This window comes from Sylvia atricapilla, chromosome 29, assembly GCF_009819655.1.
Source record: "Sylvia atricapilla isolate bSylAtr1 chromosome 29, bSylAtr1.pri, whole genome shotgun sequence".
Lineage (NCBI taxonomy): Eukaryota > Metazoa > Chordata > Aves > Passeriformes > Sylviidae > Sylvia > Sylvia atricapilla.
Window position 1 is genome coordinate 956,084 of NC_089168.1, and position 21,964 is coordinate 978,047.

Consider the following 21,964-nt stretch of genomic DNA (forward strand, 5'->3'; position numbering starts at 1 on the left):
ATCATGTCACGTCTGTATCGGAACACCTTATAAAAGGTACTAAGAATTTAGACAATAAACCCTTCTTTTCTATGCTCTTTGCCTTCTGAAATACTTGGAGTCTTTTGTGTCCTACAGTGACAGGCCCAAGGGTGGGGAGTCGTGGAATGCAGGACAAAACTGGCCAGGATTTGGGGGAATTCTCTGCTCCAGTGGTTTGGAAGTTCACTCCTGAACAACTGCAGTGATAAAGTGATAAAATATATGAGGGGAAAAGGTTTTGTCAGCAACTCCCTGCAGTGAGCTGGGCCCTGGCTGTGATTCACTGGACTCTGCTGGGCAGCACCTCAGGGGAGGAGGAGGAGGAGGAGGAGGAGGAGGAGGAGGAGGAGGAGGAGGAGAGCAGAGCCAGAGGCACCGTGGCCACTCCAAGCACAGCTGAGCCCGAGGAACAACCCGCGCCAGGAGCAGCCACCCCAATACTGCAGAGGAAATCCCAGACCAGACCAGTTAACTTAAGGAGGGATGAAGAAGAAGCAGGGCCCTCTCAACCCAAGGAAGAGGCAGAGCCAGAGAGAATTCCTCCTGCAATTCCTGTTCCCAGGAGTCCTGTGGGATAAGGAGGAGATTTCAACCCCTCGTGCTCCAGGGCTGGGATGTTGTGGATGTGGAACTGGACAGGAGAGAAGCCACTGGGATCCTGTCCTGGGATGTGAGCACTGACAAGGGGCTTGGGAAGAGGATAGAGGCTCCCAGCCCCTGGAGGAGGCTCCTGTCAAGAGTGACGGAAAGGTGACCCCTCAGGGATGATCTCAGAGTGCCTCCAGGCAGCTGGAACACTGGAGAAAGGTGTCCAGGGCCCGAGGGAGCTGGCTTTGCTTCAGGGGGCTGCAGCAGTGAGCAGTTGCCTGTGGGTCCAAGTGAAGCCCAGCACACACAATCCAAGGCTGGAGGTTTTTTGGAATGCTGTGCCCCAGCTCCCGGCAGCGATGCCAATGGAAGCAGCAGAAGACACATTGCTTCACCTGAGCCCCCAGCTCCAGCACAATGGGGATCATCCTTGTTCCTCCCTGCTGATGGGTGTGGAAGGACAGTCCAAGACCTTGGGCAGAGTTGAAAGGCTCAGGCAAATCAGGAAATGTCCCTGTCCTGTGGGAATGCACCCCACAGCAGCAGGGGTTTCCATATCAGGCAAGGATTTGGGGGTTGTTGGGAAAGATGAAAGTTTAAAAAAGGAAAACTTTAAAGACAGGAATGCTGAGCAGAAGGCGCTCTGAATGTAAAACCTGTAAGTGAAATAGAAGTGAAAGCGAGTTTTGATATGGAAGAATGTCTAAAGGATGTCTAAAGTTAGAATTGCTGAGCCAGTTGTCACTGGACAATTAAGAAAGCACAGGTTGAGTTGAGTTGGAAGGAGGTTTTATGGCTGGAGCAAAGGATACATTGACCACAAACCGAGATGTTCTTACCAAGCAGAATTAGGTCTTAAGGAAAGCAGAAGATACTGTAAGCAAACAAAAAACATGCTTTTACCAAGTAGAAAAAAAATGTCTAAGAATTTTCCACTGCAAGAACACTGAAAAACAACTTTAAGCTTAAACTGTAAATAAAATGCTAATGATAGTAGCTCTGATAGGCTAAAGGTAATGGTAAAGGTGTTGTGTATGATGTTGATTGACTTTTATGTATTAAGATGCTCAGCAAAGAAAACTATATAATCGTCATGACCAGAGCTACCTGGGCTTCAGGCATGCCCAAGCTGTGGCTGGCAGCTCTGTCACCCACCACCAGGACTGCTGTAACATCTTTGACACAATAAACAGCACTTTGAAGAGCCGCCTCTTGTCCCAACATCCTTCCTGGAGGCATCTACAGGGTTTCACTCTTTGTCTCACTTATAAGGTAAAACCCTAAAGGCTTTGACACTTTTCTTACCTTATTTGGGTAAGAAAATACCAATAAGTACCTTATTTGGCCGTGTGGCAGCACAGAGACATCTGGCTGACTTTTATAGAGCTGCACCTCAAAACCTGTTGCTATTCCTCTTGGGCGGGATGCCAAGAAATATCCTCATATTTTACATATTTAAAAGAGAGCACAAAGGCCCTCGATGCATTTTTGGGGTGTTGTAGCAGGTGCAAGGATCCTCCTTGTGCCTGGCACGGCTGTTCTCCTTTGTTCTCTATGGTTTGTTATTTTCATCTTAATTAAAACATTTTTGCTTTTCAAAGCACACCTCCACTGATGGCTTGTTAATTTTTTAAGCCTTTCTGGGGCTGCTGGCCAACCCCCGAGGTGACTCTGGGTCACCCAGGGGTGACACCCTGGTGTGGTGAAGCATCTCCCAGCCCCGAGTGGGCATCTCTGTATAAGGACAGAGCTTCAGTTTACCTTTAGACATTTGTGGAGGTTTAATGAGAAAGTTCTGTGCCCTTCTCACTGTAACTTGCTCAGAGCAGCTGGTGGAGACCTTGTCACTGTTCTTCAAATGCTGTGCCTCTCCCTACGGCAGCAAGCCAAACTGTCCCTCCTAAAACGTGGAATATTTAGGAAGAAGCACAAAGGAACCAAAGGGCTTCTGAGAGCGTTTCTAGCAGGGTGTCAGAGGTTTCCTCAGACAACTGTGCACGGATTTTTTTATTTTTTGCTTTCTGTAACGTTTGTTATTTTTCACTTATTAAACCTTTTACTTTACAAAACACCTTTGAAGAGCAGTCTCGCCAGGATTATTTTAAGTCTCTCTGTAGGGGCTGGGCCCTCAGAGGTTGATACATGAACACCTCTAACACTCTGGCCGCTGTTGTGCTGTATCAGCCCGGCTCCCCACTGCCCCACCAGTATGGCCCAGTCTCTGCTACTGGGAGAAAATAAAATCTTGCCCATGGCCAGAATGGAACGAGCTACGTGAAGATTTATCAAGTCTCTGAGGGTGTCCTGCACTTCTCCGAGTGGCTTAATAATAGTGAGACAACTTCTCTGGACATGCTTTGTAAAAGAGAAGGTTTTAATAATGACAAAAAATAATAAACATTCTAGAACAAAGAAACACGAGTCAAACGCAGTGCAGAGAAGACTCTGACACTGATAAAGGCAGGCCAAAAAAGCAATTGAGCTCTTTGTGCAGTCTTGATAGTACCCGATGGTCCAGGTGGGCTCTTGGACACCTTGCCCAAGGAAATTGGCAACAGGCTTTGAGGTAAACCTCTAAAACCCAATCGGTGTCCCTGCGCTGGCACCAGTTACACTGAGGCAGCCTTGGAAAGTTCTAGTTAACTTCCTTACCCGTTTGGAGGTAAACTGAAACTCTTTCCCATATATAGGATAATTTGCATGGATGTGGAAATGCATTATAACACTGACTGCCTCCTGCTCGAGAGAGAGGGGACACCCCACGAGGTCACCTGTGGTTTACAGAGGGGACACCCCACGAGGTCACCTGTGGTTTTACAGAGGGGACACCCCATGAGGTCACCTGTGGTTTATAAAGGGGACATCCCATGAGGTCACCTGTGGTTTTACAGAGGGGACACCCCATGAGGTCACCTGTGGTTTATAAAGGGGACATCCCATGAGGTCACCTGTGGTTTTACCTGCATGACACAGAGGGGCCCCGAGGGGCTGGGACCTCTGGTTGGTGTTCACCGAGGTGAGCAGTGACCATGACCAGCCCTGAGCCCACTCCCCCAGCCAGGAGGGGAAAGGGACAGTGGGGTCCCCTGGACTGTGCAGCTCCATGATCTGGCACAGCAGGGCCACAGCAGCACGTGGCTTTGGCTGGCGCTGTCACACAGCGTCACCTTGTTATAAATATATTCTATGATTGGCTTTTCACAAATATTGAAATAAATACTGTATGTGTTATATTAGAAAGTTATGTTGTATTAATATAATGTGTGCTTAAACTGTCTGTTTGGCTGGGATAACATCCAGTGAACGTGTAAAGAAGACCCTGCTATTGATAAACCAACCATCAGCATCTCCCATCTGAAGAAAGCACGGACCGAGGCCCAATCTGCAGGTGATAATGAGGACACAGCCAAGAAACACGCAGCTCTAAAAAGGCGGACCCAAGCAGGGGCCATGCAAAACAGTCCCTGGAATATGGAAACTAGTTTATGGAGAAATATGACTATTCAACACACTGATGCAATAGAAAGGGCCTCTGAAATAGCAGGTTGTGGGCTTGGTTGAATGCTAAGTCACCCCGCCAGCTGTACTTCCTTTTACTTAATTTCCTAATTGTCTGATTTTTTTTTTAATTATTAAACTTATTTATTAAAATTTACCAGGAACTGAACTCTGTTTTTCACCCCCTGATGCCATGAGGATCTGTGGGGGCAGAATCCATCTCTGTTCCTGGGGTGACAGGGGGCCCCAGCAGGGACTGTGCTGGAAGCTGAAGTGACCCCAACTGCAAACCCCGCCCTGTGACTGGTACAGAGGCCACCTTGGATTTCCTCAGGAGAGGGCATTTCAAAAACCCAAAATGATGCCTTAGGATTTAGTTTTTATATTTTACAGATCCTGTACTGCTTTAGTGTGTAACTCTCAAACTCCACAGCCTGTCAGCTGTTGTTCTCCCATTTTATTGAGACAAAACAACTCCTCACGAGGCCTGTGGTGCAAGTACATATTCCATCATTGGCTTTATGCGAATATTAAAATGAATATATTATGCTGGAAAACTTTGTTGTATTAATACAGGTATTTTTATTAACAAAACTTAGAAAGAGTAGTATGATAAACGCATTTCTTGGGCTATAGCACGGTACTAAAATAAAGACTGCTTTAGTAAATATAACCCAAGGAATGCAAAGATAATCAGAAACTCCCACCCCACATTCCTGGATTATCTTATCCAGATGAAGATGACACTGACCAGAGCTCCAGGGGAGGAATTTTTTGAACCTCTGTTATCTGGGAGTGTGAAACTTGGTAGAGCCACTGGAGAATCAATTTGCAGGACGGAATGGTTGGGGAGGGGGGCAAGTTGAAATTAAGCAGAAACATGCAAACTCAAGAGGAACATTTGAATCATGTATGAGAATTTATGAATATGTAACAAGTTGACGCTTTTAAGGAATGAGCCTTTGTTAGCAAATCATGTTTTTTGGCTGAATGCCAGGCACCTGGCCATTTAACCATTTTGCTTTATTCTGTCTCCTAATTATCTTTTTATTAAACTTTTAAAATTTTACCAAGAAAGTGACCCTGGTTTTTCACAGCCTGTACCTCAAGGACACCTCACTGTTTCAGGCCCCATAAAGTACAAACAAAAGTGAGCTGGGGAGGAGCAAACTTTGGGTAGATGGTTTCGTTACCTGAAGCTGTAATCAGAAAATTAATCCCCAATATGCAAAGGGGCCAAACTTACAAAAGTGTGAAAAACTCGTGACCATGGTCCACCTTGGGTGTAACCCCTCTTGGAGGCTTTTGACTGCCCAAGGTGCAGCAACTAAAGGCCTTTAATAAATACCCACTTTTATTCTCTTAACCTTGTCTGGCCTCTGTCCTAGGTAACCACTCCAAGGCATCACAAGGGACGTGGGTGGCCTTTGGGGCCAGCTGCTGTGGGGACAGAAGGCATCATTACAAACTGAACACCTTGCCTGTCTCTCAGAGCACCCTCCTGTCCTTGGGGCTGATGAGGGCTGAAGAAGAGCAGGTACCAACCACCACCACCTTGGCAGCCCCACACCCACCACGGCTGCAGGATCCCCACCCCTGGAAGATCCATGAATGGGAAAGCCAGGGAGAGCTCAGCAAGGCTCACTCACCCTCCAGGAGACCCACACGGCCTGGGAGTGTCCAGTGGAGATGGACACCGACAGTGGAGTGGCCTGAATGAGGTCACACCACCACTGAGACCTGCTGTGCTGGCCATGCTGCAGCTCCAGGATGGTCTGTCCAAAAAATGCTTCTTCTATTCCATCTGTTGAAACTGGTTGGGGAAGGGTTTTCTTTCTCTCTTGTATCTCCAGGGGGAGGGGGCGGCTCCCTTCTGATAATGGTTCTAAAACCAGGTGGGGGATTGTTCCTTATCTCTTTCCACCCTCGGGGGATGTCTTTTGGTAATGGGCTGTTAAGGCTCACCAATGACATCAAACATTACATTCAGTGTTCCTTATCTCCTCCATGGAGATATCTTCTGTTAATGGGCCATCAAGGCTCACCAATGACATCACACATTACGTCATCCCATTGTGAGGTGCTCCACCCAATGGGGGGAGCCAAACTGTTCCTACCTAGATAAAACCTGAGATGTAGGAGCACCAGGTCCTCTGGTTTTCCACTGGATTCCCAGAGGAGGACTGGACCCATCTTGCCATTACTGGACCCTTTTTTACAGGGTCATCCCTACTCCAAGAGAACCACATCTGCCACTCCAGGAGGGCTCACTTTGGGCGACTTCCAACACCCAACAGGGCATCAGCTTGTATTTCTGACTCTGGCAGGGTTTCTAGGATTTTTTTGGGTTTGTTTTGTTTCCTTGTCTTTTGTACTATTACATTTGTATTCTTAGTATTTTTAGTAACGAACTGTTATTCCTATTCCCAAATTTTTGCCTGAAAAGCCTTTAATTGCAAAATTATAATAATAATTTGGAAGAGGGGGGGATTTACATTCTCCATTACAAGGGAAACTCCAGCTTTCCCTGGCAGACACCCGTCTTTCCAAACCAAGACAGAGTCTAAGTGCTGTCACCACAGGCATTGCTGATGCATTTTTCCGCATTCCTCTGAGGGCAGAGTGCAGGCCAAGGTTTGCTTTCACCTGGAGGGACGTGCAGTACCCCTGGCACCAACTGCCCCAGGGGTGGAAACAGCCACACCGTCTGCCATGGACTGATCCAGGCTGCACTGGAGAAGGGAGAGGCTCCAGGACATCTGCCGTACATCGAGGACACTGTGGGGGGGAACACGGCAGAGGAAGTTTTTGGGAAAAGGGAGATCATCCACCTCCTCCTGAAAGCAGATTTTGCCTCTGTACAAAGTAAAGTCAAGGGTCTGCTCAGGAAATTCAGTTCCTGGGGGTGAAGTGGTGACATGGACACAGCCAGATTCCAACAGAGGTGTTAATAAGATAAACTGCTGTGTCCCCACTGAGCAGCAAGGAAGAAACAGAGGCTTTCCTGGCGCTGTGGGGTTTTGGAGGATGCACATCCCAGATCACATCCAGACTGTCAGCCTTGTGACAGAAAAGAAGGAGGATTTCCCGTGGGCCCTGAACAACTAAGAGCATTTGGTCAGATCAAACAGATTGTTCTGCAGGAGCTCTTGGGCCAGTCAGGATGTGAAGAATGTGCCCTACCCCAGGGCCAAGGAGAATGGTCCTGCCTGGAGCCTCTGGCAGGAGGGATTTGGGGACACCCAAGGGAGACCTCTGGGGTTCTGGATTTGGGGATACAGAGGACCCAAGGCCTGCTACACCCCAGAAAGGGATCTGAGCAACCTACGAAGGTGTTTGAGCTGCCTCAGACATGATGGGCACTGAAGTGCTGCTGGTTGTGGCACCCAGCTGCCAGTGCTGGGCTGGATGTTCACAGGGAAAGCGCTTCTCACAAACCATGCAGCTGATGCTGGTGGAGCAAGTGGATTGCACTGATTACACAGAGAGCTCAGACAGGAAATCCTAATCCTGGGAATCATCACAAACTGGCCTGAAGGTGAAAATTTCAAATTATTTTCATCAGAGAAGGTGCTGAGGAGGTCCCACCACATAACCAGCTACTGGGGAGCAAGACATGATGCACTCCTCACTGCTAGATCCTGCAGGGACCAGCAGGAGATGGAAAGCTGCTGTACAGAGCCCCGTGCAGTGAGCTGGGAAAGCTGCTGAGGGACACGAGGGATCGAGTCAGGGTTGCAGAGCTGGAAGCCATCCAGCTGTCTTTGGATATTGCTGAGCAAGAGAAGAGAATTGTGGATGATAACAGACGCTCTGTGGGAGTGGCTGGCACCATGGAAAAAGGCCAAAGGCCAGCAGGTAGCACAGAGGGAAACTCATCTGGGCTGCCCAAGGTGGCAGGGCATCACTGCCCAGGTGGAGGAGGTGACCATGAAAAGCCATCGTGTACCTGAGAGTCGCAGTGATGGGGAGCAGCACAACGGCCAGGTGCATGGGGGCTGAGATCCAGGTGTGACAGGGACATCTGGGCTGGCGGCACAAGGGACAGTCATTTCCAGCTTGGCGTGCCCGTGATGCCTCAGGTCATCGGGGAAGAAATGCCCCATCCTGAGGGGCTTGTGAGGGAAGGATGGAATTAGCCAGGGCTGCTGCATCCGTGTGGTCCACAGCTGGGAAAAGGGAGCTGCAGTCGAGCAGGGCCAAGCGGGTGAAGCCCCCGTGGTCTGGGGGCAGTGACCCCAATCTCAGTGTAGGGCCTGGCACACCGATGGCATCACAGCACCTCAGAGCCACCAAGGCCGGCACCATGGGCTGGGAATGGCAGGAGCCTCCAGGGGATGGCTGAGGATGGAGCCCGAGCATCCCACCACTGCCTGGAACAGCAGCCGAGTAGCCTGGGCCTTGGAAAACGAGTCCCATGGCAGCACAGCAGAGTTGGAAGAACAGAGGCAGACAATTGGACTCATTTCAAGAATGGCCCCATGGACACCTGGGCCAGAGAGCTCGGGGTCGGCTGGGGTGTCACAGCCCCATCAGCCACAGCCCTGGGGGACTGGAATGGTGCCGTGGGCTGTAAAAACCACTGAAGGCAGCGCAGGTGGGACCCTCAAACCCTGGGATGTGCAGTTAGGGAAGGTCACCTGGTCAGGGAACAGCCGAGGCTGCACCAGTGGAACCAGCCCTGCCCAGTGCGAGCCCCAGGTGCCACAGAAGGGAACAAAGTCCCCGTGGTGCACATGAGGAATGTGTCAGGGAAGAGTTTGAATCAGTCCTGCCTCAAGCAAAGGTGTTTAGGGTTAGCTTTGTTCTTTTCTCACTCTAAATAATTTTTTCCCCATAAGTTACTAGGAGACTAAATACTGGATGCTTAAGGGTGCTTGACCAAAAAGAAGGAGGTGGCAGAAAGTTCGGAGGGGGAGATAAGGTGAGTTTTGGAGCAGGTAAAGGACAGAGCTGGAGGAAGTTTCACGCTTTTGCTCTCGGTATCACATCGGAGACGACACAGCCAGGCTGCTGCTTGCTGCAGGATGGGTTCACTGTCACTACAAAGCTCGGCCCTGGAACTCTACCATCACCTGCTCATGTGCCCAGGAATTCTGAGCTCCTCTGCCGCCGTGCTGGAGCTGAGCCAGCCCTGCCCTGCCCATCACGGCTTCTTCAGGCTGCTGCTCTTGCTACAGTGTGACCCTGCACCCCCCTGCCCTGCTGGGACATCCTGCCATCCCAGCCACCAGCCCGGGACTTCTCCACTGTTCCAGCTTGGTGCTCTGAGGATCCTGCAGAGGCACCAATACCAAACTGCCCTGGGTTTTTGTAAAGCAAAGTCCTCAAGGTTCTTGGTACTGTTTTGTTATTAATGCTGTAGTTGTTTTTGTTTGCTTTGTTATATGTACTAGTAAAGAACTGTTATTCTTATCCCCATATCGCCTGAAAGTACCTTTAATTTTCCAAATCATAATAATTTGGAGGGAGGGGATTTGAATTCCCCATTCCGAAGGGAGGCCCTGCCCCTCCCTAGCAGATACCTGTCTTTCAAACCGAGACAAAAGGCAAACCCATCCTTTGGGATTGTTTCTGCTCGTGGACCAGGGTACACCTGGTGGGAGATGCAGAGGACAGGGAAACACAAATGTCCCTTGAGGGGCTTTGATTTTGGGGTGAGAACAGTCCGGAATGTTGAACTGTGACACGTTGGCTGTGGATCACACTGGCAGCGTTTGCAGTGGATGATGGGGATGGGCTGCTCCAGCTGGGAGCTCTGGATGCAGCCACCCGCTGACACACAGCAGCCCCGGTGTCCTGGGAGAGATCCAGGGTGGACACATTGACAGCCAGCACTGACCGACCTCAACAGACCCCTGGGCCAGCCAGGGACCGTGGGGATGGAACTCTGTGTAAATAAATACTGTGTATACTCCTGTGTGTATAAACAGGGGCATGGTGGGAACGTGGGAACCCCGGTGCGAGCTGGACGGTGCAGAATGAAGGACAAGTGGAAGGTGTGGAGTCAGGAGTGACACGGATGTGTGCAGTGAGGGGTGGGCAGTGTCCTGGTTGTGGCCAGGGTTGCTGTTCTGTCTGTCTCTTTATCTCCTTGCTGTTTCCACTAATTTCTTCTTTCCTCCACCTTTTTTTTTTTCCCTTTCTTCACCTTTTTTCACTGCTGCCTTTTGTGCCCCCAGCAGGGCCTGGGTGTGGTGTGGAGTGCGGGAGAGGAGGGCACGGAATTGAGGTCACATCTCAGAGTTACTGACTGATGAAATTAAAGGCCCCTCAGCGCCCCCAGCCTTGCCTTTTCCAGGTGAAATCTCAGGTACAACCTGCAAATAAAGGCCCTCCCCCTCCTCCAGGTGTGTCCCCACCCTGGGGTGCTCCACCTTTGACACCCCCTGAGGCATGGGGGATTTGGGGTGATTTGTGGACAAATTTTAGGTGATTTAGGTAACTAGTGGATGATTTTGAGGTAACTTTGGGGGGTGACGGGGTAATTTGGGTAAGATTCAGGTTTATGTCAAGGTGATTTTGGGGCCATCTTGAGGTGATTTGGCAGATTTTTGGAGGTGACTTTGGGGTAGTTTGGGGTGATTTGGGGGATTACTTGGGGGTGGTTTTGAGTGATTTTTGTGTGGTCTTGGGGATGATTTGGGGAGATGTTTGGGGTGATTTGAGGTGCTGCTCAGTCCTGGGGAAGTCGTGGGGTGACCCCCTGCACTGGCCAGATTGTCACCTGAGCCAGGACCTGCCTCACCTGGATCCCACCTTGGCTTTATTCAGATCAAATCCTTGGTTTATGTTGTCTTTTTTCTTGATTTTTTGCCTGGAAATGGCTGAGGCCGGTATTACCTGGAGCATCCAGGGATGAGGGATCTGGGGATGGATCTCCCTCACCTGGGCAGATCCCTCACCTGGACACCAGCCCAGAGCCACTTCAATCACTTCACATATTCAGCAGAAATAGCGAAATCTTTGCTTTTCTCCCCAAAACACGCAGCAACGTCTGTTCCCTTCCCCACCCCCCTGAGAGTTATTCCTTTATCCTCCAATTTTCCATAATTAAATCTGGGTCTGGAATTCTTGATGACCTTGTGAGGTCACTTCCCACCTGCACACACCTGGAGGCAACACCTGTCCCAGGTGGGTGAACACTTGGTGCCTCAGAGCTCCAGCAATGGAGCATCCTGTCCATGCCAGGAGTCACCTGGGGGAAGGGCTGCCAGGTAACCACACCTGGGGGCTCTCCAGAGGGTTTCCAGGTGTTCCCTGTGAGGAGGGTGGCCAAGTGACGACACCTGGGGGTTCCCAGGTGGCTGCTTGTGTCCTCTTGCTGGGAGTGGAGGGTCTCCAGGTGTGCTGAGAGGCTGCAGGTGCTCCTCAGCTGTCCCTCACCTGGCTCCCTATTTCAGGATGATGTGGTAGCTGTCGCTGGTTTCGGCTGCAAAGGAAGCCAAGGTCACCCCACAGCAGGTGAGGGAAGGTGGGGAGATCTAACACAGGTGTGGCCCAAACACAGCCCCAGGTACTCACACACCTTTCATGGTGTCCAGCACGAAGCAGGACTCATCCTGGAAGTTCTGGATCATCTGAAAAAAAAACCAACCCAAAACACCACCAAATTAGGGGCTGTTGGGAGGGGTTTGGGCTCCAAAGGGCTGGAGGTGCCCAGGTGGGTGCTCAGGTGGGTGCTTTGGAAGCACCAGCTGGTTTTATTTCACTCCTTCCTTGTGCCCTTCCCAACACCTGCACAGGTGATGATCCCTGGTGATCCCATTTCCCGAGGTGAACCCCCAGGGGCTCCCTCCTGCCTCCCCAGGTACCTGTGGGGCAGGTGGGCGTTACCTCGTCGCTGACCAGCACGTGGATGCCCGTGGGCCCCTGTTTGTAGATGTGCTGGATGTGCTGGGCGGGGACACGGAACAGCTGCGCCAGCTTCTCCGTCAGCTCAGCCGCCGTCAGCTCCTCCAGGTACACGGCGTGGTACACTGCAGGGAGAGCTCAGGTGTGTGCTCACACCAGGCACACTGCAGGGAGAGCTCAGGTGTGTGCTCACACCAGGCACACTGCAGGGAGAGCTCAGGTGTGTGCTCACACCAGGCACACTGCAGGGGAGAGCTCAGGTGTGTGCTCACACCAGGTACACTGCAGGGGAGAGCTCAGGTGTGTGCTCACACCAGGTACACTGCAGGGAGAGCTCAGGTGTGTGCTCACACCAGGTACACTGCAGGGAGAGCTCAGGTGTGCTCACAACTGCCCATGTGTGCCTCCCACGGCTGGGCTCACCTGTGCCTCAGAACAGGAACCTACCTATCACCTGTGTCCTGTGCAGGATTTACACACCTGGCCCCAAAACCCTCTCAGCCTCACCTGGCCTGCTCCAGGTGGGTTTTATTCCCAACAGGTGAGAATGCTGGAAAACCAGCCGCTCCCCAGGTACTGGGGGAAGCACCTGGGTTCTCACAGGTGTCCCCAGTCCTGGCTCACCACAGGTGAGATGTCAACACCTGTGTGGTGGCACAGAGGGAGGGAAATCTGGGGTCGGGGGTGGCATTTTTGGCACCTTGGCCTGAGGGGAGTGGGCAGGTCCCCCAGGTGTACAGAGAGCCCAGGTGAGCTCTGTGCTCACAGGTGGGGATAGAGGCAAGGGTACAGGTGAGCAGGGGTCAGGTGGGGAAGGGGCTCATCTCAGAGCACAGTGAGGCCTCATGTCAGAGCTCAGGAGGGGGTGGGGCCATTGGGTGCTGAGCACCTGTGGGCAGGTGCTCTGCTGGAAACAGCTGCCAGCACATCCCTGTTTCCTGAGCCCCCAGGTGTGATTCCAGATTCCCAATCCCCCCCAGGTGTGACCCAGACCCTCAATCCCCCCCAGGTGTGATCCCTGCTCCCCAATCCCTCCCCAAGTGTGATTCCTGCTCCCCCAAGCGTGACCAAGACCCCAAATCCCCCAAAGTGTGATCCCTGCTCCCCAATCCCCCCCTAGGTGTGATCCCCACCCCCCCCAAGGTGTGACCCCTGCCCCCTCACCAAAGAAGGTGCCGGCGCTGCCGTCGCCGTCCTCGTGCTCGTGCTGGGGGTCCCTCACCTGCTGGGACTCCTGGCACACGTAGATGGTCAGACGGGGCCGCACCATCCTGCAACAGGTGAGGGTCACCTGGGCTCCCCCTCCCCAGCCCCTGTCCCTGCCAGGTGTCCTCAGGAGGAGCTGGACAAGCTTCTCCCACAGGTAAACCCCTCTGGCTGTCTCCACCTGGCCGATCCCAAGGAGTCCCCTCAGGGTGACCCTGGGTCCGCATTCCATGGTGCCATGGGGCAGGAATTCCCACCTGGAATTCCCTCCCCTATCCCGGTATCTTGGATGGGGCTTCCCAGACATTCCCACCTGGACACTGTCCCTCTCAGCCTTCCAAAATGCACCAGGTGTGTCAAAGCCCTGGGGCAAGGCCCTGCTTTTGAGGGGAAGCCGTGAGCACCATCCCCTTTTTGGGAACTTTCTGGGCAGGTAACTGCACCTGCGTGGGTCACAGATCCTGGATCAACAGGAATTCCTGGCTTCTGCCCCATTCCTGGACTTCCAAAGTAAAATAATTCCTAATTCTTAATTCCTCTCTCCCACCTGGACTTCCATTCCCAAAGTTCCCCTAACTTGGGACGGGAAAAGACTGGGCCAGGTGTGTCCCAGCCCCTCCAGGTGAGTCCCAATCCTCCCAGGTGTATCCTGGCGCCCCAGGTGTGTCCCAGCCCACCCAAGTGAGCCCAAATCTCCCTGCAGGTGTATCCTGACTCCCCCCAGGTGAGCCCCAGCCCCTCACCTGCCCTTGAGGGCGTTGAAGAGCCGGATGCCGTCGGCGGGGCCGCAGATCTGGATCACGTCCTCCCGCGTCAGCTTCAGCAGATCTGCCCCTGTCAAACCCCCACGGGCCAAATTCACCCCGAATTCACCCAAACTCACCCCAAATTCACCCCAACTCACCCCGAATTCACCCAAACTCACCCCAAATGCACCCCAACTCATCCCAAATTTACCCCAAATTCACCCCAACTCACCCCAAATTCTCCTCTACTTGCCCAGAATTAGGATTTTTCACCTGCTTTTCCTCAAAATCAGCCTTTCCCAGCTTTGCTTTGTTTTCCCTCAAATTGCCATTTTTTGTTTTCTCCAAACCAGCATTTATTCAACTTCAAATTTCCTAAAATCTGCATTTTCCACCTCTCTTTTCTCCAGTTTTTATTTTCCAGCTCAGTTTCCCTCAAAATCATCACTTTCAGCCTTTTCCCCCCAAATCACCACTTTTTCAGCTTCATTTTCCCCCAAATCAGCAATTTGCAGCCCGATTTGCCCCAAATTCTACATTTTCCATCTCTGTTTTCCCCCACATCAGCAGTTTTCAGCTTGGTTATCTCAACTCGGCATTTCCCAGCTTGTTTTCCCCCAGATCAGCTATTTTTTGCTCCATTTTTCCCCAACTTGGCATTTTTTAGCTCAGCCTTCCCCCAAACTGCCATTTTCCAAGTTTACTTTACCCCAAATTAACATTTTTCACCTGTTTTCCAGAGTCAGGTTTTCACCTTAATTTTCTCCATAATTAGCATTTTTCATCTCAGTTTTCCTCAAAATCAACATTTTTCACCTTTTGTTTCCTCCCAAAATTGTAATTTTCCAGTTTCACTTTCCTTAAAATCAGCATTTTTCAGCCGATCATCTTTGCCTGAATTCAAGATTCTCCTCCTCTGTTTTCCCCAAAACCGGCATTTTCAGCTGTTTTTCCCCAAAACCAGCTTTTTATCCCCAAACATCCATTTTTCAGCTTCATTGTCCCCACATCATCCATTTTCACCTCCTTTTCCCAAAATTGCCATTTTCCAGCTCCATTTTCCCCAAAATCAGCCCCTCTTGTGTTACCTGTGCCAGGTGAGCTGGGGGAGGCAGGGCCAGGTGAGACATTAGATTGGCTTATAAAAACAGGGATTTGGGCAATCTCACCTGGCCCAGGTGAGGGGGTGGAGGTGACCCAGCCCAGGTAAGGGGAGGTGACCCAGCCCAGGTAAGGGGAGGTGACCCAGCCCAGGTGAGGAGAGGTTTCCCAGCCCAGGTGTGTAGAGGTGACCCAGCCCAGGTGAAGGAAGGTGACCCAGCCCAGGTGAGGGGCGGGACTCACCTGAGAAGTTCCTGAAGAGCCGTGAGAAGGTGGAGAAGCGGTTGCGGTGCAGCCACTGCTGCGCCTCCTGCGGGGTCCAGGTGGGCAGCAGCGTCTGGGGGGACAGGGGGGACACAGGTGCTGCCAGGTGACCTGGGTGACCAGGTCAAGTGTTTGCACTCAGCCAGGGGCACAGGTGAGCTCAGGCTGGGCCAGTACAGGTGTGAAATGACCCCCCCCCCCGAGCAGGTGGGATGAGGTGATGAGCTCAGAGGTGACCTGGGAATGTTTCCAGGTGATGTGGAAGTGTTTCCACTGAGGCACAGGTGAGCTCAGGTGTGAATTCCACCCCCCACGTGGGCACAGGAGGGCTGTGGCCTCCCAGGTGTTTGCAGGTGACCAAAGTGTTTCCCTGGGGAACCCCTCAGGTGTACCTGGGCAGGTACCTGGGCAGGTACTTACGTCAGCCAGGGGTGCGGGGGGGTCAGGCTGGTGGCTCGGGGACCCACTGCTGGGGACAGAGGGACACGTGTCACTGGGATACTGGGGACACTGGGACATTAGAACTCGACACGGGATCATACTGGGATACCTGTCCCAGTGCGCACTGGGGTCACTGGGACAATACTGGGGGTCCTGGCACTGGGACACTGGGGTCACTGTCCCAGTAGGACACTGGGGTCACTGTCACTGGATGGCACTGGGGTCACCGGGATGGCACTGTGATGACACTTGGGTGATACTGAGGTCACTGGGTCACGGCACTGGTGGCACTGGGATGGCACTGGGGTGATAACGAGGTCACTGGGTGTGTCACTGGTGTCACTGGTATCACTGGGGTTACTGGGATGTCACTGGGGTCACTGGGGTTACTGGGATGGCACTGGTGGCACTGGGAACCACTGGGGTCACTGGGATGGCACTGATGGCACTGGGATCACTGGGATGTCGCTGGGGTCACTGGGGTCACTGGGCTGGCACTGGGGTCACTGGGATGTCACTGGGGTCACTAGGATGGCACCAGGAATCACTGGGGTCACTGGTGTCACTGGGATCGTTGGGGTCACTGGGGTGTCACTGGGGTCACTGGGATGTCGCTGAGGTCACGGGGATGTCACTGAGGTCACTGGGGTCACTGGGATGTCGCTGAGGTCACCGGGGTCACCGCCCACCCCGTCCCCAGTGTCCCCCCACTCACCCGTCCCCGATGGAGAAGCTGCTGTGGGAGCTGTTGAAGCCGGGGGACGGCGCGTTGGGGACGTAGGTGACCTCGGGCCAGGGCGAGCACTGCGGACACGGCAGGTGAGCACAGGTGTGCCTGGCTGCTCCTGCACACCTGGGCTGCACACACACACCTGCACACAGCTGCACTGCACACACACACCTGCACACAGCTGGGCTGCTCCTGCACACACCTGCACTGCACACACACATCTGCACACACCTGGGTTGCTCCTGCACACACACAACTGCACACACCTGGAACCATGCACACACCTGGGACTGCCTGCATACACCTGGACTGCACCTGGACACACCTGTGCACACCTGCACTGCACACACACACCTGGGCTGCACACACACACACCTGCACACACCTGGGACTACACCTGCTCACACCTGCACTCCACACACACACCTGGGATTGTACCTGCACATATCTGCACACACACAACTGCATACACCTGGGACTGTACTTGTGCACCCCGGATACACCTGGGACTGCACCTGCACACACCTGCACTGCACACAGACATCTGCACACACCTGGAACCATGCACACATCTGCCCAGCTCAGGTGAAGAATGTCCCCAAATCCCTTTTTCAGATACCTTCAAAAGCACCTTCTCTGTCCCCAGTTTTGCCTGGCAGGTATGAACACCTTGAGTAAAGCTCTCGCAGCAGCACAGCCCTGCTCCCTGGCAACCAGGTGAGGCAGGTGAGCTCACCTCGGTGAGGATGGTGGTCTCGTAGGAGGGCTGGTACTTCTCCTTCTCATGGGGCGTTCTCTTCTCCATCTTCTCCCGATCCGTCTTCTGCTTCCGGTCAGCTCCCTTGGGCTGGAAAAGGGACAGGCCAGGACAGGTGTGTGGGAAACTCACAGGTGACACAGGTGACTCAGCCTTCTTGGTGCTCAACAGAGGGAAATAGAGCAGTTTTGGGAAAAGCTTGTCCCGAAGGCCTCTGCAGGAACGGGGGTGTGACGACGTGAATACACCTGTAACCACCTGAGGATACCTGTAACCATCTGAATACACCTGTATGCACTTGGTGCACACCTGTAACCCCCTGTGCACAGCTGTAAGCTCTCTGCAGACACCTGTAAGCACCTGAATACACCTGAGCTGTGTCTTCCACATCTACATCACCCAGGCAGGAGATGGGATTTTGGGAGCACAAACTGCACCTGGACACGAGGTCACAGGGTTGGCCTTGACTTTGCCACACCTTGAACACCTGGGCCCCTCCTCCACTCAAAATCAGGGAGATCTCACTCAAATCCCAAGGGAAGCACAGATGTGGAACATTCACAGGTATCCAGGTGTTCCTCTTGGCAGATCTCTGAGGAAATTCCCTTAAACTTGGCTGTACTTGCACTCACAGGTAAAGGAATTTGGCCCAGGTGGACCAGGGGAGGGCAGAGCAGGACCCAAACCCCACTGACCCCCCTGAGGTAAACAGGTGAGAAAAGAGGAGCCAAGGTGAGATTCTGGGGGTGTCACAGGTGGGATGGAGTCACAGGTACCCTGAGGTGTGACCACAGCAGGAATGACCCCTCCCAGCCCCTCCCATCACCTGCTGCTGTTCCCAAAGGTGGGAGGCTTCAGAAGCACCAGCAGCCCCCAGCACAAACTGGGACAGGTAAGTCCAGGTGGGAAGGGCCTGCAGGTACCTTGAACACCTTGATCTGGCAGCTGGCAGAGTGCAGGTGCTCCGTGTACTCCCCGCTCTCGTTCTCCCTGAAGGTGTCGATCTGCACGCGGAAGGGAACGCCCTTCTCGCCGCCGTGCTTGCGCAGCGTGAACTCTGTGCTGATGCAGTGCACCTGCGGACAGGTGAGCACCCTGTGGGAACACTGCTGCAGGCCAGAGCCCACCTGTGCCTCACCTGGGTGTGGGCCAGAGCCCACCTGCCCTTACCTGGATGAAGACCGAGGTCCTCTTGGCTGGATCCCACAGGAACTCCACGGTGTTGAGCTGTGTTGGGTTCGCGCGGGGGTCGATGATCCCCACGGACATCGGGATATCTGTGGGGGGAACAGGTGAGGCCCACCTGGGACCCCCCACCTGCCCCAGCCAGGTGAGACTCACCTATGTCCAGGATCCTGTCGCCAGGTCTGTTCCACCTCCAGCCCTCCAGCTGCTGGTGCTCCGTGTACTGCAGCCGCCGGTCGTGGAAAACCACCCGGAAGATGCTCTGGGGAAGGGGGAAACATCTCACCTGGAGCTGCCCTGGCACACCTGGCCAGATGTGCGGCCCTTCCCTGTGCCACAAAGGGGCAAAGGCAACCACCCTCCCCCCAGAACCAGGTACATCCCCCACCCAGCTGCAGGGCCCTGGAGAGCACCTGGTTGGGATGGGCACACCTGGCCAGGGGTACCTGTGCTCTCTGCTCACCTTCACCAGCTTCCCGTTGATCTCGGGCAGCTCCCCAAGCTTCCTGTTGTCCAACATCCGGATCTCGTAGGATTGACCTGGGGGCAGGAGGGCACCTGAGGCTTTTTTGTTACCTGTACCTGTCACCTGAGCTCCTTGGTCATTTGGGGTCCCACCAACCCAGAGCTTCCAGGTGTATCTGAAAGCAGCAGGTACAGCCTGAACTTGTAACTCCCATACTATAGAGCTGCCCAGCACTGACCTGTACAGGTACAGCTTACACACACCTGTAACCACCCTGCACACACCTGTACAGATACATCTTACACACACCTGTATAGATACATCTTACACACATCTGTAACCACCTTGTACACTTGTACCACCCTGCACCCACCTATACAGACACACCTTACACACACCTGTAACCTTGTGCACCTGTAGAGACACACCTGTACAGATACACCTTACACACACCTGTAACCTGCACACACCTGTACAGATACATCTTACACACACCTGTACAGATACATCTTACACACACCTGTAACCACCCTGCACACACCTGTAGCCTTGTACACCTGTAGAGACACACCTGTAGATATACCTTACCCACACCTGTACAGATGTACCTTACACACACCTGTAACCACCTTGTACACTAGTTACCACCCTGCACCCACCTATACAGATACACATTACACACACCTGTAACCTTGTACACCTGTAGAGACACACCTGTACAGATACACCTTACACACACCTGTATCCACCCTGCATACACCTGTACAGGTATATACCTTACACACAACTGTAATCTTCTGCACACACCTGTACAGGTACACCTTACACACACCTGTATCCACCCTGCACACACCTGTTACCACCCTCCAGTACCCACACTTTAACCAGGTGAGACCCCCCAGGTGACTCATGCTCCACCTGGGCAGAGCACAGCCAGGTAAAGGCACTGCCACACAGGTGGTGTGTAAACCACACGCCAGGTGAAGTTCCCATTTCCCAACAGGCACAACCCAGAAACCGGCAATTTCCCCTGGGAAACAACAACTTCCACAGGCAGAATATTCCCCTGGGGGTGGTTCCCAGGGGAACCTGGGCAGGACAGGTGTGGCCTCACCTTGGTTGAGGTAGGTGAGGGTCTCGTCGTGCAGTTTGACGGCGGGCGAGGTGGCGGCGCACAGGACGTACTGGAAGGGCAGCAGCTTGTCCTGGTTCTCCGGGGGCAGACTGGACTCCTCCTGCTTGAAGATGGGCAGAGCCAGGACGTCGCTGTGGAGACAGGGAGTCACCTGAGACAGGTGAGTTGGGGGGCAGGGTCAGGGACCCCCTCAATCCAACCTGGGCCTTGGTACCTGCGGGAAGAGCCCCTCCCGAAACCCGGCTCTGGATCCTGCCTGAGCCCAGCACTGCAGGTGTGCCCAGAACATCTGTCCTCAGGTGCCACCTGCTCACCTAAATACACCTGTGGCCATCTGAACACACCTGTGAGCACCTGGGGTGCACCTGTAAGCGCTCCTAATCCTGGCTGCAACCACTCCAACAACCACAATTCCCACTGTAATTCCACCCCTGCTCCTTCCCTTTTCCAACCACAGCTCCAGCCCAACTGCATCCCGAATCCATCCCAAATCCATCCCTACAGCATCCCGAATCCATCCCTACTGCATCCCAAATCCAATCCTATGGCATCCCAAATCCATCCCTATGGCATCCCAAATCCATCCCTATGGCATCCCAAATCCATCCCAGCTCCAGCCCAATTCCATCCCGAATCCATCCCAGCTCCAAACACAGCTCTGTGCATTACTTCAGCCATAATTTCAACAGTTATTCTCCTCCTACTCCTTCCCAACTCCATCCTAGCTCCAACTCCACCCCAACGCCCCCATTTCCCTCCCAATCTGTCCCCATGTCCCCCTTGGTGCCCCAACTTCGGCACATTTTGGGGTTCCCTATGCCCCTGGCATCCCCTGCCATTCCGGGGACCCCCAGACACTTTGGGATCCCTCTGGAGATTTGGGGACCTCACAAGATTTTGGGGTTCCCTGGAGATTCTGAAGCCCTGACTGGGGATTTGAGATCCCTTCTGGAGATCCTAGGGAACTCCCAGGATTCAGGGAACCCCTGGAGATTTTGGGGTTTTCCTTTTGGGGACCCTTGGAGATTTTGGAGTTTCGCTTAGGGATTTTGGGGACCCATGGAGATTTTGGGGTGCCTCTGGACATTCTGGGTTCCCCTGCTGCTGCAGGTACTGAGGCGCTGCCCGGCGCCTTCAATCTCCAGCTCATTTTGGGACTCCCCACTCGGCCCCTGCCTTCCCCGGGGTGTTTTGGGGTGCCCTGTCTGTTTTGGGGTCCCCGGTACCTCATGCTGTAGGCGCCGGCGCCGAGCTCCTGCCCGATCCCCGAGAGGCTGGCGTCGAAATCCTGCACCAGCCCCGACTCGATCACCTCATCCGCCAGCGGCAGCTTCAGCGCCCACGCCATGGCCAGCAGGGTACCCCAAAAACGAGTGCCGGCTCACCCCCAAATACGGGGGGTCGTCAGGGTCGCCCCAAGAAAAAGGGGGTTCCCGTGGTCACTCCAGAAACGGGCGGCCTTGGGGACACCCCAAAAATGGGGGGTCAGGGGTTACTTAAAAACGGAGGGATACGCCAAAAGCGTGCTGCTGGGGCACGCCCAAACACGGGGCTCCTTGCGGCCACCCCAAAAAGGGGCTGGCAGGAGTCCCCCCAAAACCAGGGGGATTTTGGGCACCTCAAGCGTGAGGGAGCCTTGGGGGTCACACTTCCAAACCGATGGGCCTCGGGGTCACCCCAGAACAGTCTTCAATGTCACCCCAAAAACGGGGTTCCTCAGGGTCACCCCCAACGCAGAGGCTCCAGGGGGTACCCCAACGCCACCCCGTTTTCTGGGGGTACCGAAGCCCCCCAAGCCTCTTGAGGACCCTCTCCTGCCGTGACTTATTTGGGGACCCCCAAAACCCGCTACCCCGGGGGAGCGAACGCCAAAAGCCCGCTAAACCCCGAGGCTGCACCCCCGCCCTGGGGCGCCTCAAAGGCAACACCTCGGGAGTCCCCCGAACCCCAGAACCCCGGAGAGGCGGCACCC

The 21,964-nt window shown here is 53.6% G+C and overlaps 1 protein-coding gene and 1 long non-coding RNA gene across 3 annotated transcripts in view; one reads left to right on the forward strand and one right to left on the reverse strand.

Annotated features, from left to right (window-relative positions):
• Nucleotides 1–21,964, forward strand: part of LOC136372830 (uncharacterized) — an 87,185-nt gene that overhangs the window by 34,914 nt on the left and 30,307 nt on the right. The gene's annotated exons all lie outside the window — the stretch shown is intronic.
• On the reverse strand, nt 10,912–21,378 carry LOC136372674 (transcription factor CP2). 2 transcript variants are annotated; one of them, XM_066337402.1, is made up of 15 exons: nt 21,219–21,378; nt 19,972–20,123; nt 18,855–18,931; nt 18,548–18,653; nt 18,377–18,483; nt 18,130–18,282; nt 17,186–17,296; nt 16,435–16,523; nt 15,699–15,744; nt 15,258–15,351; nt 13,911–14,001; nt 13,126–13,232; nt 11,944–12,086; nt 11,636–11,687; nt 10,912–11,539 (listed from the first exon to the last, which is right to left on the reverse strand). In XM_066337402.1, the coding sequence occupies exons 1-15, from the start codon at nt 21,338–21,340 to the stop codon at nt 11,502–11,504; spliced, it is 1,488 nt and encodes a 495-aa protein (XP_066193499.1). In that variant the 5' UTR covers nt 21,341–21,378; the 3' UTR covers nt 10,912–11,501. The 2 variants fall into 2 exon arrangements, with proteins under 2 accessions (XP_066193499.1, XP_066193498.1); XM_066337401.1 differs by having other exon boundaries at nt 15,699–15,747.